Source organism: Leuciscus leuciscus, assembly GCF_965113295.1.
Source record: "Leuciscus leuciscus genome assembly, chromosome: 9".
Lineage (NCBI taxonomy): Eukaryota > Metazoa > Chordata > Actinopteri > Cypriniformes > Leuciscidae > Leuciscus > Leuciscus leuciscus.
The window spans coordinates 3953365-3971071 of record NC_138733.1 but is presented as its reverse complement, the minus strand read 5'-3'; the positions used below and the strand labels follow the sequence as shown (position 1 = coordinate 3971071).

Genomic DNA, 17707 nt, shown 5'->3' with positions numbered 1-17707 from the left:
ACCGATACAAATATTTGGTGATTTAAAAATCCGATATTCCGATATATCGGCCGACATATATATTTTTTTAAATCCAGAAATGCGTAACAAAACATGAACAGATTTCCCTAACATTAGTTATTTGTCGTTATTTAAGAGTCCTCAGCCTTACTAAAATAATATGATAATGCAGTTTAAAAATAAACTTGTTTGTTTTATTGTCACAACAGAACAGAATATATTAAAGTTCTGATAAATATAATGTATAAAAATACAAACTTAAGATATGAAACTTAATTAAAGTTCTTTGAACAAAAAAAGTCAACTATTATTATTAATATTGACAGTAAAAATTCAATTATGTAATAATAATAATTGTGTGTGTGAAGAACTGATAAGATTGTAAATGTGTACCTTGAAATGCAATGTAAGTCGCTTTTGATAAAAGCGTCTGCCAAATGTCAATGTTATAAGCTACCTTATAATTACAATGTCAACTTGCTTATCCCTTTACCTGCACTCTTAATTCTATCCATCTATTCCATCAAGCTACAACAAACCATTTTCAATCATCATTTGCTGCCTGCCTTCTAAAATCTACTACTTAGTGATGCACTAAATACATTATGTGACTCGTTAATGCTGCGGCTAAACGAAGTCAGCAACGCACACTTGGATTTCACACACGTGTAAAAGAAAAGCTATGTCTCTGTCTAAATGTTCACTCCTCGCGTGCCAAACTTACATTTTACAATGCAGAGACTGGAACTACAGATATGCTAGTTATAAATACAGTAATCATTACTTTATTTAGGCAGAATAAGTTCGTTGTGATTTCCAAGCTCATTAGCCACGTTTCCACTGTCGGGCCAGTGCGAGCCAGGGCTTTAAACTGGCCGTGCCGGGCTAATAGCACCGGGCTTGTGTTTCCACTGTCGGGCCAGAAGCTCCACAGCGCTTCACTAAAACACGCCCGTAACACGCCTCTCTGGAACAGTCACACTAACCCATTCACCAACAAATGGAAGTTTTATCAGAAAACTAATCAGAAATCACTGGAAACAGCGTTGAAAACAAACATGATAAAAGCGGCCGTTTGCTGGCATTTTTCTTGTTTACTTGAATATTTAAAACCCAAGCATCGATGTTTTACCACAGGTTTACAATAAAAAGTGATACATTGATCATAATGAATTAATTTATGTCAAAATTGCACATTAGTCACTCAGAAATAAATTACCGTTAGGTCTATTTCACAAAAGAAAGAGGACACACTTACTTCTTCAGTCGCGTCTGTTACTGTTTATCTGGTAGTTACAGGACATATTTACATCACATTTAGAAAGAATGATAATTTCTACAAATATATGCCACCAAAAATACGACCTGAGGAGCTTTAGCACTCTCTCGACTCCAATACAGATATTTTCAGTCAGAGGAACAGAGGAAGCTCCCGAAAAAAAAGTTGCTTTATTTTATGATAGTCCGGTATAAAGAGACGAGACGTAGGCTACTGACAGATCAAATAAAAACATGACTGTGATAGCCTTTATGATTGGTCTGATTTCTTCAAGCGTTCACTATGTTTTTACACTATGCGTATCTTCAAGTGTTTACTATGGTAATGGTTAGCGCGCATAGTCTTTTGCATCACAAACACAAGGCATTCAAACATGAACGTGAGTTAAATTATTTTAAAAGTCTTTAATGCTGACAGAATCATCCGGCGCTGCCGTCTCCCGACTCAGGTGAACTCTGGACTCTGTTCGTAACCACTCCTCTAGCCCGAGCGATCTTCCTTGTACAGTGCCCTCTGGTGGACAAACTATGCCGCGCCAACACTCATAACATGGTTGAAGGGTGTTTCGTCCGCTTTTATTTTATTTTTTAAATATTCATTTATCGGCCATTATAAATGCAGATACCGATAGTTTGAAAAATGCCTAATATCGGCCGATATATCGGTTGGGCTCTAGTTGGTGTCCATTCTTGATTCTTCATTGTTGACTGCTTTGGTAGATGTGAATTAATAAGCAGTATATGGATGATAAATGGTGGAGAAATGCATCTGAATGATCATAACCTTGTATATAGCAGTTGTCAAACATATTTTTACTATATTAACAAGTGAATGACAGAACAAAAAGTGAAAGATCTAATCTCTGTTGCTTTCTGCTATTAAATAAGGGTTCACTTGAACTGATTCTAACTTGATGTGTATTTTAGACCAGGTGAGAGTGAAAGAGCAAAGACAAGAACTGAATGAAGAGGAGGAGGAACATCGTAACTTTACAATTCAAAGAACAAAAGCCAAAAAGACGCACACCTGCACTCAGTGTGGAAAGAGTTTCACACAGAAAGGAAACCTTAAGACACACATGAGAATTCACACTGGAGAGAAACCGTATACATGCACTCAGTGTGGAAAGAGTTTTTCTCAAGCATCAGGTCTCAGTGTTCATCTGCGTATTTACTCTGGAGAAAAAACATTTAACTGTGATCAGTGTGGTAAAGATTTTATTTCATTATCACATCTAAAAGGTCATCTGAAAGTTCATTCAGATGAGAGGCCTTATGTGTGTTCTCTCTGTGGAAAGAGTTTTTCAAGGCTGGAAGGATTTAAACTGCACCAGAAAACACACAATGAAGTGAGAGATTATATGTGCTTTGACTGTGGGAAGAGCTTTACTACATCTGGTCATCTGAAACAGCACCAAAGAATTCATACTGGAGAAAAACCTTACAAGTGCTCATATTGTGACAAGAGTTTCTCGCGGTCTGGATCTCTGAAATCACACGAGCGAGTTCATACTGGAGAGAAGCCGTATCACTGTACTCAGTGTGAGAAGAGTTTCACCATATCAAGTAATCTTGTGAAGCATATTAGAAAGCATTGTTCTGTGTCACAGCGAGCAAATGTTTTGTTAGATTCACATAAAGTAAATGTGTAGTTAGTTAACTAATAAACTAGTGTTTCTGTGAAATGCCACAAGATTTGTGTTTTATATGTTAGAGAACAAGAAAGAAAATTATTGAAAATGATTTTGATTGGACGCTTAGAAATACCAAAATTAAAAGAGATTGGAAACATATGTAGAAAAACAACAACAACAATCAGTTATTTGTTAATATATGAAACAATTCCCTGAATTTGATCAGTTTTTTTTTTTTACTTTTGTTTTAGTCACATAAAGTCTGTTATTACATAAACAGATGTATATACAATAACGGATCTGTATAATAACTCTGTACAATAACAACAAATAAAATGACCATTTCACTGACAATGTGTGATTTTGTGAGTAAAAGGTTTCTACAGATCCAATAATTAATATAAACTGAGATTCAGATGAAGCAAACGTATAGTGAAATAAACTTTAGTTCTATGACGTTAGTTTTGTGGAAGTTGTTTTTGAGTTGTAACTTTCTGACTTGTCATTTAGCTGTCAGTGTAAGGCAGTTCTTTGTCTCTAGTAAAGCAATAAAATCGCCCTGTGGCCTGTTGCACAAAGCCGGTTTCATTTGCTAACAGGTAAAGTTCGAGATTAGTTTAACTGGCTTTTTCGGGCTCAATAAGGTGGATTGGTTTTTAGTTGTGTTCATCATCATGGTAACTTACGCTACACGGCTAAGCTGCTCCGGAGCAGGTTTTATTCTGGGTTAGAGATCGCAGACCAAAACTGGACCAATCAGTGCAGTGACATGTCTCTGATACAATAAAGCCACTTCCCCCTGTATCTCTCACTCCAAATCAAAGCAGTTTATAGTGTGAAACAAACTTTAGAGACCAAATTGTCCATCTTTATGGAAGTAAAATAATGGCATGTTTTTTAAACAAAAACGCTTGTTGAATTGCACTACTTGAAAAAAATATGCATTGCATTAACCCTGCTTGCATTTTAAAGCATTGTATTTTTTCAGGTCTTGCATTTTTATGGGCTGAAATTCAACATGGTTGTATATTTAAGGTGTGAATATTTCAATTAAAAACATTTCACACACTTTTTCATTATTAAAAATTCAATAATCCATATTCACCTTTCAGATTTCACTTCCAAAATGTTCATTCTGTTTAAATATACAGCCTATAATATTTTTTATTATAATAGGGCCCATTTTATTTAGCTTAAATCATTAAAACGTTAAATCTGAGGTAGTAGACATATATTTCTGTCGGTTATTTAGTTTTCTTAAAGGATTAGTTCACCCCAAAATGAAAATTTCCTAATAATTTACTCACCCCAATGCCATCCAAGATATCCATGTCTGTCTTTCCTCAGTGGGAGAGAAATTATGTTTTTTGAGGAAAACATTTCTGGATTTTTCTTCTAACAATGGACTTCATTGGTTACCATCGTTTTTAAGTCCAAATCAATGCAGTTTCAAAAGTCTTTGAAGTGTTTAAACGGGCTGTACGCGATCACAGCTGAAGAAGTGGTTGTTATCTTGCGAAACGATAGGTCATTTAAATTTTTTTTTTTTTAATTATAGAGTTTTTACCTTCAGGGAACAACGGACAGGGAACTACGTCATCACGTTGAAAGGTCACGCCGGCGCCGGCAGAAGTACCGCCCCACTGTTTACAATGCGACCGTACGAAGGAGGATAGTTCAAATAGTATTGTTTGCTATTATATATATAGTAATAGTATTCAGTGAATATGAATATGAATAGTATATGAATAACATTCTGATGAATATGAATAGTAGTTCAAATAGTATTGCCAACTGTAAAGTGTTCATGTAGGTGTCATGATGCACACTTTTTAGATATTTAATATAGATATATTAAAATAAATATGAGCACATGTGGTACTGAAAAAATAGCAATATGTAGGCCTACACATGATTTGACAGTTTATTTTATTAAATATCAAAAATCTAAAAGTGTGCATCATGTCTGGCACCTACATGAACACTTTACAGTTGGTTTTATGACTGTAAGTCATTCTCTTCAAATGCTATTGAAGTTAGAAACGTGTGTATATCACTGTATTTTGTCCATTGAGTTACTTTGAGTGTCCTGAGACTACTGAGACTAGTGTCCTGGAATATCCAAGATGGCGCCAGTGTGTGTGGCAGGCCGTCTTGTTGTCTCTAGCCTTAATTGTGTTTGTGTTGTTTTTACTAACTACTTTTAACAATGTGGACTCTCTACTGGTGTATGATCGCCAGATACTGCTGAACATTAGATAAAATATGGAAAATATGATCATTTATAATTCTGGTGGATCGAAAACCTTATATCACCTGCACGAGGTACCTGCGTATCTCTGCCGAACGCCGTTTCCTGCTCGGAAGAAAAAGCGACATAAACGTCGGGGGAAACGTGGCGGCCTGCTGATAAAAATTAAATCTCGTCTGGCAGTTTCCTGCAATCTCCGTAGAACATTAGCGGAGTATCAGATAGACGACTGCAACTATATTTCCATGCGTTCTTTGGATCCTGTTTACACCTGGCTGGTACCGGTGGTCGACGGACAAGGAGTCCAGGGCTCCCCGTTCCGTGTCCCCCCGCTTTCGGAGAGGTGGAGTCAACACATCGTGTCTACGGGTGTTGGATCGTGAGCCCCGGATAGCAAAAAACCCTGCTCTGGCCAGGATTGCCCTGGTAAATGCCAGGTCGCTGGTAAACAAAACTTTTATCTTAAATTATTTTTATACCTCAAATAACTTGGATCTACTGTGCGGGACTGAAACCTGGATGAACGAGGGTGAGTTAAGCCCCTTTTCGGAGATTTTACCCTTAAATTGTGACTTTTTTAACTCTCCACGACTTAAAGGACGGGGTGGAGGAATTGCGATTATTTTTAAGGAAAAATTTAACTGTCGGTGTGTGATGTGCAACTTCTACTCAAGCTTTGAGCTGATTGTATTTGAGCTGAATCAACCTGACCCAGTGCTATGCGCTGTGATTTATCGTCCTCCCAAATACCATAAAGACTTCATAAACGACTTTTCCGATTTTCTGGCTGAAATCATGCCGAAGTATGACAGAGTTTTTATTGTTGGAGATTTTAACATCCATATCTGTTGTCCCTCCAAGCCATTGGTTAAAGACTTCTTAAATCTCACGGAGTCGTTTAACTTGATGCAGTTTGTGGCTAGCTCTACACATGAGCACGGACACACATTAGACCTGGTTTTATCGTGTGGTCTACCTGTTAACAATATTAATGTTTGTGATGCTACTTTTTCTGATCACATGCCTGTGTTATTCGAGATTTCTTGTTTCTGTAGTCCTAAACCATGTGCTCCTGCTCGTCGCTGTCACTCATTTAACTCTTTAACTGCAGAACGGTTTACTGATGTTTTTAATAGCACAAACATGGCCTTCTCAGTGTCCACTCAGCATTATAATACTGATGAGTTAACATCATTGTTTTATACTTCTTGTCAGAATGCACTGGACATTGTTGCCCCTTTCAGGACTATTCGTGCTAAGCCAAAATCTGAACCGTGGCTAAATTACATTACCCGTGCTGCTAGGCACGAGTGCAGGAGAGCGGAACGCCAGTGGAAAAAAGATAGGCTACGGGTTTCGTCTGAGATCTTGAAAGACAGCTTGTTTAAATATCAAAAAACTGTAAAAATGGAAAAGTCAAGGTATTTTTCAAATATCATCGCAAATAATTCTCACAAACCTCGTGTTCTGTTCAACACTATTAATTCTGTTTTAAATACATCTCAACAAATGACTTTGGAATTTTCCAAAGAAACATGTGAAAACTTTTTGCAGTTTTTTAATGACAAGATTGTGACTGTTAGAGCTAATATTGTTCACCCTTCTGCTGATACGTCTTCTTTCTCTGTATGTTCCTTTGTTTTTAATCAGTTTGAGCCAGTGTCTCTTGCTTGTTTAAAAGACATCATTGACAAAATGAATCCATCTGTTTGTCCCACAGACATTGTTTCCCCAGATTTCCTAAAAAAGGTGTTTGAAACCCTTGGCCCTACAATACTATTGATTGTAAATAGTAGTCTCATTCATGGAGTTGTACCCCTACTTTTTAAACACGCAATAGTGGAACCACTGATGAAAAAACCAAACCTGGATTCATCGGTTCTTGCTAATTTTAGGCCCATTTCGAAACTTCCGTTTCTTTCTAAAATATTGGAAAAAGTGGTTTTTAAACAATTACTGTCCTTTTTAGACTTGCATGGTTTGCAAGAAATGTATCAATCTGGTTTTAAATCACTTCACAGCACAGAAACGGCCCTGTTAAAAGTTTATAATGATTTATTATTGGCCACTGACACAGGTAACTATGCTGTTCTTATGTTACTAGATCTTACTGCTGCTTTTGACACCTTAGATCACAATATACTGATCTCTCGTCTTGAGCATTGTGTTGGTGTAAAGGGTGCCGCATTACAATGGTTTAGATCTTATCTGGGCGAAAGAACTTTCTCGGTACGTCTTGGGGAATTTGTGTCTTCCACTGCATCTCTTGTATGTGGAGTCCCTCAGGGTTCCATTCTTGGACCCATTTTATTTTCTTTATATATATTACCTTTAGGGTCCATATTTAGGAAACATGGCATTTCGTTTCACTGTTATGCAGATGACTCGCAACTCTATCTGCCTTTGAAACGAAACAATGCAAACTCTATAGCACCTTTGTTGAGATGTCTTGAGGATATTAAAGCCTGGATGGCCTCCAATTTCTTAAAGTTCAATGAAGATAAAACTGAAATCATTTTGTTTCGACCTGGTGGTACCATCAATACCCCTGATGTAGATCTTGGCGACTTAAAGTCATATGTGAAGCCCGTTGTAAAAAACCTAGGTGTTATAATGGACGGTGACTTTAAACTAGATAAACAGATTAATTTGGTAGTTAAATCGTGTTTTTATCAGTTAAGGCAATTATCTAAAGTCAAGTCAGTTGTATCTTTTACTGATTTTGAGAAGGTCATCCACGCTTTTATATCATCCCGCCTGGACTATTGTAATAGTCTCTATGTAGGCATTGGTGAGGCATCTCTAACACGTTTGCAGAGGGTACAAAATGCGGCTGCACGTCTATTAACAAGGACACGCAAACAGGACCACATTACTCCTATATTAGCTTCCCTTCACTGGTTGCCAGTTCGTTTTAGAATTGATTTTAAGATTTTACTTTTAGTTTTAAAATCATTAAATAACACTGCTCCTAAATACCTCTCAGATCTATTACAGCCATATGTTCCATCCAGAGCACTTATGTCTGCTGGGCAACTGCTTTTAGTCTCTCCCAATGCAAGATTAAAGAGCAGAGGTGACCATGCCTTTGCAGTGGCGGCCCCGAAACTCTGGAATAATTTACCTTTGTACATCAGACAGGCACCTTCACTTGCTGTTTTTCAATTATATTTAAAAACATATTTGTATAGTATTGCATATAACACAGTATGAGAGTTACTTGTTTAAGTGTGTGTTATAATTCATTATTGTATTTATTGCTTTTTTATTGTGTTTTTATTTATTGCTTTTTTATTTTTATTTTTACTATTTATTTTATATTGTATGTACAGCACTTTGGTGAACACCTGCTGTTTTAAAAAGGTGCTCTATAAATAAACTTTGATTTGATTTGATTTGATTTGATTTGAGACCGCAGGGGAATCCCGGAGAGTGATGGTTTTTAAAAAAAAATTTACTTTTTTTTTTATGCTTTATTGTCAACAACAGGTAGCATGTACAGTGCCATATCTCATATAACAAAAACAATATTTCATGCAAAATTATTTACATGAAAATGCAAATGAGAAATTGTTTCAGTGGAGCATTCAGAGAAAGTACATTTTAAATCAATATAAATTTAAATTTTTTGTAGGAATACCTTTATAGGATATACTCTATGAATTAATTTATATGAGATTTCCTTAAACTTATTTGTAAGGAGGAATTTTTGAGGTAATGACCAAACTTGAGTCCAATTCACATCATTAAAGAAACTGTTCCAGTTGAAAATAATATAAGGCGTAGAAATAATCTCCCTTAAAAACAAGGATCTAATTTTAGAATTGTTAGGCTTTAACCCAGAGAAACAGATAGTGCCGACAGAGGTATGTTCAGGTCTAGGAGGACAGACAGAGAGTGTGGATGTATATACACTGCTTTTGAACAGCATATGTACACCTGCAGGTATGGCCTTAGTAAGCACCTTGAATTATTTTAATGTAATAGGTATTTTGTATCTTGAGATAAAGTCTGCAAACGTAAATAAATTCCCTTCATTATTAAATAACTGATTCACTAATAAGAACCCATTACTAAACCCATTATGAAAAAATAAAGACTTATTTCTATTCAAAATATTGGCATTATTCCAAATAAGAAAACTATGAGGGGAGAAGTTGTGTTTATAAATAAGACTCCAGGTAGCAAGTAGGCTACTTGTTGGTAACATTTCGAAAGTTTGACTGGAAGTTTTCCAATTTTATAATTTCACATCAAAATAAATTCTAACTTATTTTCTGATTCACACTCCGGAGCAGAAGGTGGCGGTAATGCTGGATGTCAAATAGCAACAAGTCGAAGAAGAAGAAGTTCCTCATTGAAGTTTTGTTTTGCCCTGGTGAACATCTCTGAGCGTTTCTGTCTGTGTTTTTGTCTTCCCGTGGATTACTCTTGGACTGTTTATTCTCTTCGTGATTCTTTGCTGCCTGCCCTGGACTGTTTTCTATTGTGGACTGATTTATGTAAGTTTGCTGCCTGACCTTATGCCTGTTTTCGGATTACGAGTTGCTTTGTCTCTACTGTTGTGTTTGCTGGTGATTGACCCTGATTGTACAACCAAGATTACAATAAAGCTGCAAATGGATCCTCACTTTGCTGAAGCCTCGTTACAATTAAGTGAAGTATTGAGTTTATATTATGGAAGTGCCATAAAACCGGGATAATGTTATGTAAGCGTTTTTCTATCAACAGTTCGATGTATTTTTGGACTTTAATTAACAAGCGTTAAAAAAAAAGATATCTCCACATATCATTTTGGTGGATTGAGTCTGTGGAAATGTCGTTTAAATGGGTTTATCTTTCATTTTGATGTTAATGTATGTTTATAGCCATATGTGTGACCTGTGTATTAGATGAATTGCAGTTACTGTTAGGGAGGACGGTAATTAACATGTCTTTTCTCATGCATCCTTCAGCTGAAAGACAGTGAATCTGAAGACGTGTGTGTGTGTGTGTGTGTGTGTGTGTGTGTTGATTGTCTGTCCTCTGTCAATAAACTGCAGATGTGGTTCATTTGTGTTGCTGGGTGAAATCTGCTATATATTTACAAGACATTTTGACAACATTCACTGATGTGTAATTTTGATTTGTATAATGAAAGTTCAAAGACAAAACATTTAGCCTATTATCTGAATAACCAGATTCTCTTGTTTAATTCTATAGTTACCTTTTACACAACATCATTTTCAACATTATAAATAATGATGGCTGATTTATGATTTTCTTTTAATTAGTTAAAATGCTTTATACATGAATATCAGATGATGTCACCAACGTCTCCTCACTGACGTCACTCACTTCTAAAACTTGTCTGCCGCCATCTTGAGTACCTTATTCGGCAAGATCGATATGTCAGTTGCAAAGGAACTAGCTAGCTATGCTTTCACAACACGGTAACATAAATATAACTTAAATGTAACATAACATAAATCTGTAACGTTCGTTATTTTGAATAGAAATCATCACTCAAAAAGCATTCATTCACGTCTTCTCCGGTTTATTTGTGTTCAAATACATGCAATACAGTATCCGCCAGGGCTATTAGTCCAATGGTAATCAGTGTTTGGTGTAGGCAATCAGTACAGTGATTGATATGACCAATGAAAACTTTAGAATCAGCTGCAGGGCGGGATTTCCGCTGAAGTGGTTTAAAAAAAAAAAAAAAAATCACGCTTCTGTTCTGCCTGCGGTCCTGCATGACTTCCTCATTCTGACATCCGTGATAACAAAGCTAAAGTAACATCTCTTCACCTGAAACAAGAAGCTAATAAATGCACGGTTTGAAGTATATGTGATTTGTGTGTGATTTTCGTGCGATTGGGGAATTTTCATATGAATAAAGAATGTTTACAGTATGCATGCTAGGTAAGGATAGGCCATAGCTTCATATAAAATGTTAAATATAACATATTTCAAAATGTTTTTTTGACTTGAAACCATTTTAAACCGCGACCGGAATATGATACAAATCCTCGATGGTGTTTTAAAGTGAGTTAAAAGTAAAAGTGTAATATTAATCAATTAAATTGTGTCATGTAACTTTATGCTACCTGTTGTGCTAATGCACCTGCTGCAGGAGCTATTCTATTCCATACAATAATTTTTGTTAAAGAATTCAAATAATGTTTCAAGAATAGTTATTTTTTTGTTTGTTTTCTAACAAGACTTGAGATAATAGGTTTGTCAGTACCATAGACAGTACTCGGTAGGTACTCAAGATGGCGGCCGTCAACTGGAAAAAGAGCGGATGACGTAAGAGGTCACGTGACTGATATTCATGAATAGGCTATAGCTGTGTTATTAGATGCCAATCATAAGAGCTGTGAAATATTAGCAAATAATCTAGGAATATTAATGCACTTATATCACAATCTTGTACAGCAGTTGTCGTTCACATTTTGACTGTTAACAAGAGGATTACAAAATTAACCTTTGGTACATCAAAAATATAATATTTGATAAACAGATCTCACTTGTTTTCTGTTATTAAATCAGGGTTCACTTGAAAATTCACATTTATCCTCCTTGAACTCATTCTAACAATTTAATGTTTTAATATGTTTCAGACCAGATGGAGGTGAAAGAGCAAAGACAAGAACTGAAGTTAAAGGTGATGATGCTGTAGTTTGTTTCAGTCTGTTGACACAATAAAATGAGCTTAATGTGCCAATTTACAGAAGATCTCAGACATCACCATAATGAATGAGCTGAAAACAGGGAACTTTTAGAGACAAAGAGGCTTTTCAGCAGCAGTTTAACATGATGGCCCTGTACTTTTTAAATGCAGATTGGATAAAAACACAGTGATCACAGTTCACACCTGCAGTGAAGCCCCTCCCACAACAATTCACCAATAAATACTGGGAATATTCCCATCATCCTACAAGAGAAGGACAAACTCCAGGAGTAGCAGCTGAAATCTGTGTGACTGTTAAAGATGGAGTTTATTAAAGAGGAGATTGAAGACATGAGTGATCCAGAACCATCCAGAATAAAACATGAAGATACTGAGGAACAAATAGGTTGGTGTCCATTCTTGATTCTTCATTGTTGACTGCTTTGGTAGATGTGAATTAATAAACAGTATATGGATGATAAATGATGGAGAAATGCATCTGAATGATCACAACCTTGTATATAGCAGTTGTCAAACATATTTTTTACTATATTAACAAGTGAATGACAGAACAAAAAGTGAAAGATCTGATCTCTGTTGCTTTCTGCTATTAAATAAGGGTTCACTTGAACCGATTCTAACTTGATGTGTATTTTAGACCAGGTGAGAGTGAAAGAGCAAAGACAAGAACTGAATGAAGTGAAGGAGGAACATCACAACTTTCCAATTCAGAGAACAAAAGCCAAAAAGACGCACACCTGCACTCAGTGTGGAAAGAGTTTCACACAGAAAGGAAACCTTAAGGCACACATGAGAATTCACACAGGAGAGAAACCGTATACATGCACTCAGTGTGGAAAGAGTTTCACAGGGAAAGGAGACCTTAAGAAACACATGATAATTCACAATGAAGAGAAACCGTATACATGCACTCAGTGTGGAAAGAGTTTTTCTCAAGCATCAACTCTCAGTGTTCATCTGCACGTTCACTCTGGAGAGAAACCGTATACATGCACTCAGTGTGGAAAGAGTTTCACAGGGAAAGGAGACCTTAAGAAACACATGAGAATTCACTCTGGAGAGAAACCGTATACATGCACTCAGTGTGGAAAGAGTTTTTCTCATGCATCAACTCTCAGTGTTCATCTGCATGTTCACTCTGGAGAGAAACCGTATACATGCACTCAGTGTGGAAAGAGTTTTTCTCAAGCATCAACTCTCAGTGTTCATCTGCATGTTCACTCTGGAGAGAAACCGTATACATGCACTCAGTGTGGAAAGAGTTTTTCTCAAGCATCAACTCTCAGTGTTCATCGGCACGTTCACTCTGGAGAGAAACCGTATACATGCACTCAGTGTGGAAAGAGTTTCTCACGGAAAGGAGACCTTATCACACACATGAGAATTCACTCTGGAGAGAAACCGTATACATGCACTCAGTGTGGAAAGAGTTTTTCTCAAGCATCAACTCTCAGTGTTCATCTGCGTACTCACTCTGGAGAAAAACCATTTAACTGTGATCAGTGTGGTAAAGATTTTATTTCATTATCAAATCTAAAAACACACCTGAAAGTTCATTCAGATTAGAAGCCTTATGTGTGTTCTCTCTGTGGAAAGAGTTTTTCAAGGCTGTACAGTTTTAAACTGCACCAGAAAACACACAATGAAGTGAGAGATCATGTTGATGACTGTGGGAAGAGCTTTACTAAAGCTGGTGATCTGAAACGGCACCAAAGAATTCATACTGGAGAAAAACCTTACAAGTGCTCATATTGTGACAAGAGTTTCACTCGGTCTGAATCTCTGAAATCACTCGAGCGAGTTCATACTGGAGAGAAGCCGTACGACTGTACTCAGTGTGAGAAGAGCTTCACCACATCATGTAATCTATGGACTCATATTAGAAAGCATTGTTCTGTGTCACAGCGAGCAAATGTTTTGTTAGATTCACATAAAGTAAATGTGTAGTTAGTTAACTAATAAACTAGTGTTGCTGTAAAATGCCACAATATTTGTGTTTTATATGTTAGAGAACAATTATTGAAACAAAAAAATTATTGAAAATTATTTTGGATTAAACGCTTACTCCAAGAAATTAAGAGACTGGAAACAAATGTAGAAAAACAACAACAATCTGTTATTTGTTAATATATGAAACAATTCCCTGAATTTGATCAGTTTTTTTAATTATTATTTTTACTTTTGTTTTAGTTACATAAACAGATGTATATACAATAACATATATCTGTACAACAACTCTGTACAATAACAACAAATAAAATGACCATTTCACTGACAATGTGTGATTTTGTGAGTAAAAGGTTTCTACAGATCCAATAATTAGTATAAACTGTGAGATTCAGATAAAACAAACGTGTCACCGCTAGGGCCGAGGACAACCACCACTCCGGAGGAGCTACGGATTGGTCCAGGGACGGATTGGTCCAGGGGCCGGGACTACAGGTGGGTAGCAGCAGACAATGGGCTTTCTCTTTTCACAGGACAGCATCAGATAACTGTGTGTCACCTTCCTATCGCAGGACAGCAGCAGCATGTGGCAGCAGATAACAGGTTCTCTATGTTCACAGAACAGAAATGGTGAGTACAGAATCCAGCAGTTAATAACTGAGTCTTCTTACCACAGGGCAGCAATGGCAGAATGCAGTGGCGGATAACAGGTTCTCTATGTTCACAGAACAGCATTGGCAGCATGCAATGGCGGATAACAGGTTCTCTATGTTCACAGAACAGCAATGGTGAGTACAGAATCCAGCAGTTAATAACTGAGTCTTCTTACCACAGGGCAGCAGGCAGAATGCAGTGGCGGATAACAGGTTCTCTATGTTCACAGAACAGCAATGGTGAGTACAGAATCCAGCAGTTAATAACTGAGTCTTCTTACCACAGGGCGGCAATAGCAGCATGCAGAGGCAGATAACAGGTTCTCTATGTTCACATTCATTCTTGGTACCCCACCGGACTAGACGATCTCCGACTAAGCTTTCAGAGTGCTGGTAACATCAAACTTTCCCATACTCGTGCATGCATCAAACCACTTTAAATCCTCACATGTGCTCACTTCAATCGTCAAACACTGCAGTGACACACCGCTTAACAGTGAAAAGTGTTCCTTCACTTCAGCTCGTCGGGGCTGGCAAATCCACTATGATGATACTTTCAAAGGGAGACACCAAGTTTGACCAACAATCTGTAATTCAGAACACACTCGTTTCCCTCGCCACACCAACCGTCTTTACTTCTGCTGCTGTCCCGCCGCCTCTGCCTCTCGTCTTCCTGTAACCTCAACTTTAATCAAGACCGCTCTGCTTGCCTGCACACGCGCCGTGTCTCTTCAAACGGCCGCTTTTTAAAATCACCCGTTCCCAACACACGCTCCAATAGCTGCTTGATTATCCACTGCAGCTGTTACTCATCAACATAAGCGGCCATGACAGGCCTGTCGTCACACCAGAAATGTTTCCCTAGGGGAACTCGTTCTCTATTCGAAGTTCCCATTTGTCACCCGGTGACATCCTCCCTCACCATTCCGTTCTAGTCCCTAGAACGGGGGCCAGACACCCATTCTCCATACCTTGTCGGAGGCAATCCTTGAGTCTCTCGTTGCGAGCGTCTAGGTGGCGCGGCGGGTTCTATTCCCCTTGGCTCGACTCCTGGGACCCTGGGTAGCACAGCCCAGCCCACCCAAGGCAGTCCTTGGACTATTGGGATTGATGAAACCTCAGTCTTCTGCCTAGGATAGTTAGGACAGGGGCGAAGCAAATTTCGATGTAACACCCTCTCAGGCCCTGATCTTCCCTCAGGTCGAATAGCATACACCGGCTGATCAGGACCCTGTCGTCGTTCCACCACATACGGTACAGCCTCCCACCTGTCACTAAGCTTGCCCTTCCCTTGTCGTCGATTGTCTCGTACCAGCACCCGCTCCAGTGCCAGGGCCTCTCGACGGAGATCTTCAAAAGTCAAAGCCAAATCTTGACGAAGCTGTCGTCGCAAGCTCTGCCGGATGGGGCCCTCTCGTAACCCCAACAGGAATTGGTCTCGCAATAGAGTCTCCCCCTCTCCCAGACCATGATCTCTTCGCCCCTTTAACCTGGTGTACTGTTCTCGTAAACACAGGGCAAATGCCCGTAGAGTTTGTCTAGGCCCTTGCTTGCAGTTGAAGAATTGTGCCCATAACACCGCCACTGGGGTGGAGTCGCCATATTGCCCAGTCAAGAATTCAAAAATGGCTCGTGCAGTGGATCGAACTTCCTCAGATGCAGCTTGAACCTCTCGTTTCGCCTCACCTTCCAGGGAATTCAGAACGAACTGGGCCTTCTGGGCCTCACTCAACCCCTGTAGTCCCGCCAGATACTCCACTTGTGTTCTCCATTCAGCAAGATTTAACTCTGATCCGGGCCCACCATACTTTTGGGCCCACGGAGCACCCATAAACACAGGTGTAATCGGAAGCCGGATGGCCGGCAATTTTTCGTCTGCGATAATGGGTCTTTGGCTGCTCAACTCCGAGTGGAATCCTGCCGACTACGCCAAAATATGTCACCGCTAGGGCCGAGGACAACCACCACTCCGGAGGAGCTACACCAAAGTACACCAAAGGCCAGACAACGACGTGATATAAAAGCTTAATTATTTTTATTGAATATAAAAACAACTTTAAAAGAATGTCACTGACACAGAACTCTTCGTAGGGGCCGCTTGTCGAAACGGGGCTTCAGTGGAGAAAGGCTCAGGTCAGCCGGCAGTTGATCGCCTCCTTGCACGGATCAGTACCGGGGGGCTCTGCTCGTAGGACCACAATAGAAGGGAAGGGAAGGGGAAGGGAAGGGGAAGGGAAGGGGAAGGGGAGGGGGAGGGGGAGGGGGAGGGGGAGGGGAAAGGAGACGGATTGGTCCAGGGGCCGGGACCTTCAGATGGCAGACAGCAGACCAACGTAAGTAGTGAGCAGGACACAAGAGGCTACAGGTAAGGGTCGGCAGACGGTGGGGTTTCTCTTCTCACAGGACAGTATCAGATAACTGAGTGTCACCTCTCTTTCACAGGACAACGGGGATTGGACGAAGGACCAGGACCTTCTTGTGGTGAGCAATGAACAGTATGCAGTAGGCAGAAGGCGATGACCGTTCTGATGAAGTGCAGTAGTCAGCAGTAGGTGGTGGGCAGGACACAAGGGACTACAGGTGGGTAGCAGCAGACAATGGGCTTTCTCTTTTCACACGACAGCATCAGATAACTGAGTGTCACCTTCCTTTCGCAGGACAGCAGCAGTATGCGGCAGCAGATAACAGGTTCTCTATGTTCAAAGAACAGCAATGGTGAGTACAGAATCCAGCAGTTAATAACTGAGTCTTCTTACCACAGGGCAGCAATGGCAGAATGCAGTGGCGGATAACAGGTTCTCTATGTTCACAGAACAGCAATGGCAGCATGCAGCAGCAGATAACAGGTTCTCTATGTTCACAGAACAGCAATGGTGAGTACATAATCCAACAGTTAATAACTGAGTCTTCTTACCACAGGGCAGCAGGCAGAATGCAATGGCGGTTAACAGGTTCTCTATGTTCACAGAACAGCAATGGTGAGTACAGAATCCAGCAGTTAATAACTGAGTCTTCTTACCACAGGGCAGCAGGCAGAATGCAGTGTTGGATAACAGGTTCTCTACGTTCACAGAACAGCAATGGTGAGTACAGAATCCAGCAGTTAATAACTGAGTCTTCTTACCACAGGGCAGCAGGAAGAATGCAGTGGCGGATAACAGGTTCTCTACGTTCACAGAACAGCAATGGTGAGTACAGAATCCAGCAGTTAATAACTGAGTCTTCTTACCACAGGGCGGCAATAGCAGCATGCAGCGGCAGATAACAG

The 17707-nt window shown here is 39.1% G+C and overlaps 2 protein-coding genes across 2 annotated transcripts; both read left to right on the top strand.

Annotated features, from left to right (window-relative positions):
* The first annotated feature begins 371 nt into the window (after window positions 1-371).
* LOC309505869 (uncharacterized protein) lies at window positions 372-16599 on the top strand. Its single transcript, XM_082179332.1, has 5 exons — window positions 372-2929; window positions 3423-3430; window positions 11769-11812; window positions 13409-14496; window positions 14548-16599. The coding sequence occupies exons 1-4, from the start codon at window positions 2193-2195 to the stop codon at window positions 13784-13786; spliced, it is 1167 nt and encodes a 388-aa protein (XP_082035458.1). The 5' UTR covers window positions 372-2192; the 3' UTR covers window positions 13787-14496; window positions 14548-16599.
* Window positions 12016-13407, top strand: LOC309506356 (uncharacterized protein). Its single transcript, XM_082180241.1, has 2 exons — window positions 12016-12224; window positions 12477-13407. Exons 1-2 carry the CDS (start codon window positions 12140-12142, stop codon window positions 13403-13405), a joined length of 1014 nt encoding a protein of 337 aa, XP_082036367.1. The 5' UTR covers window positions 12016-12139; the 3' UTR covers window positions 13406-13407.
* Window positions 16600-17707: the final 1108 nt, after the last annotated feature.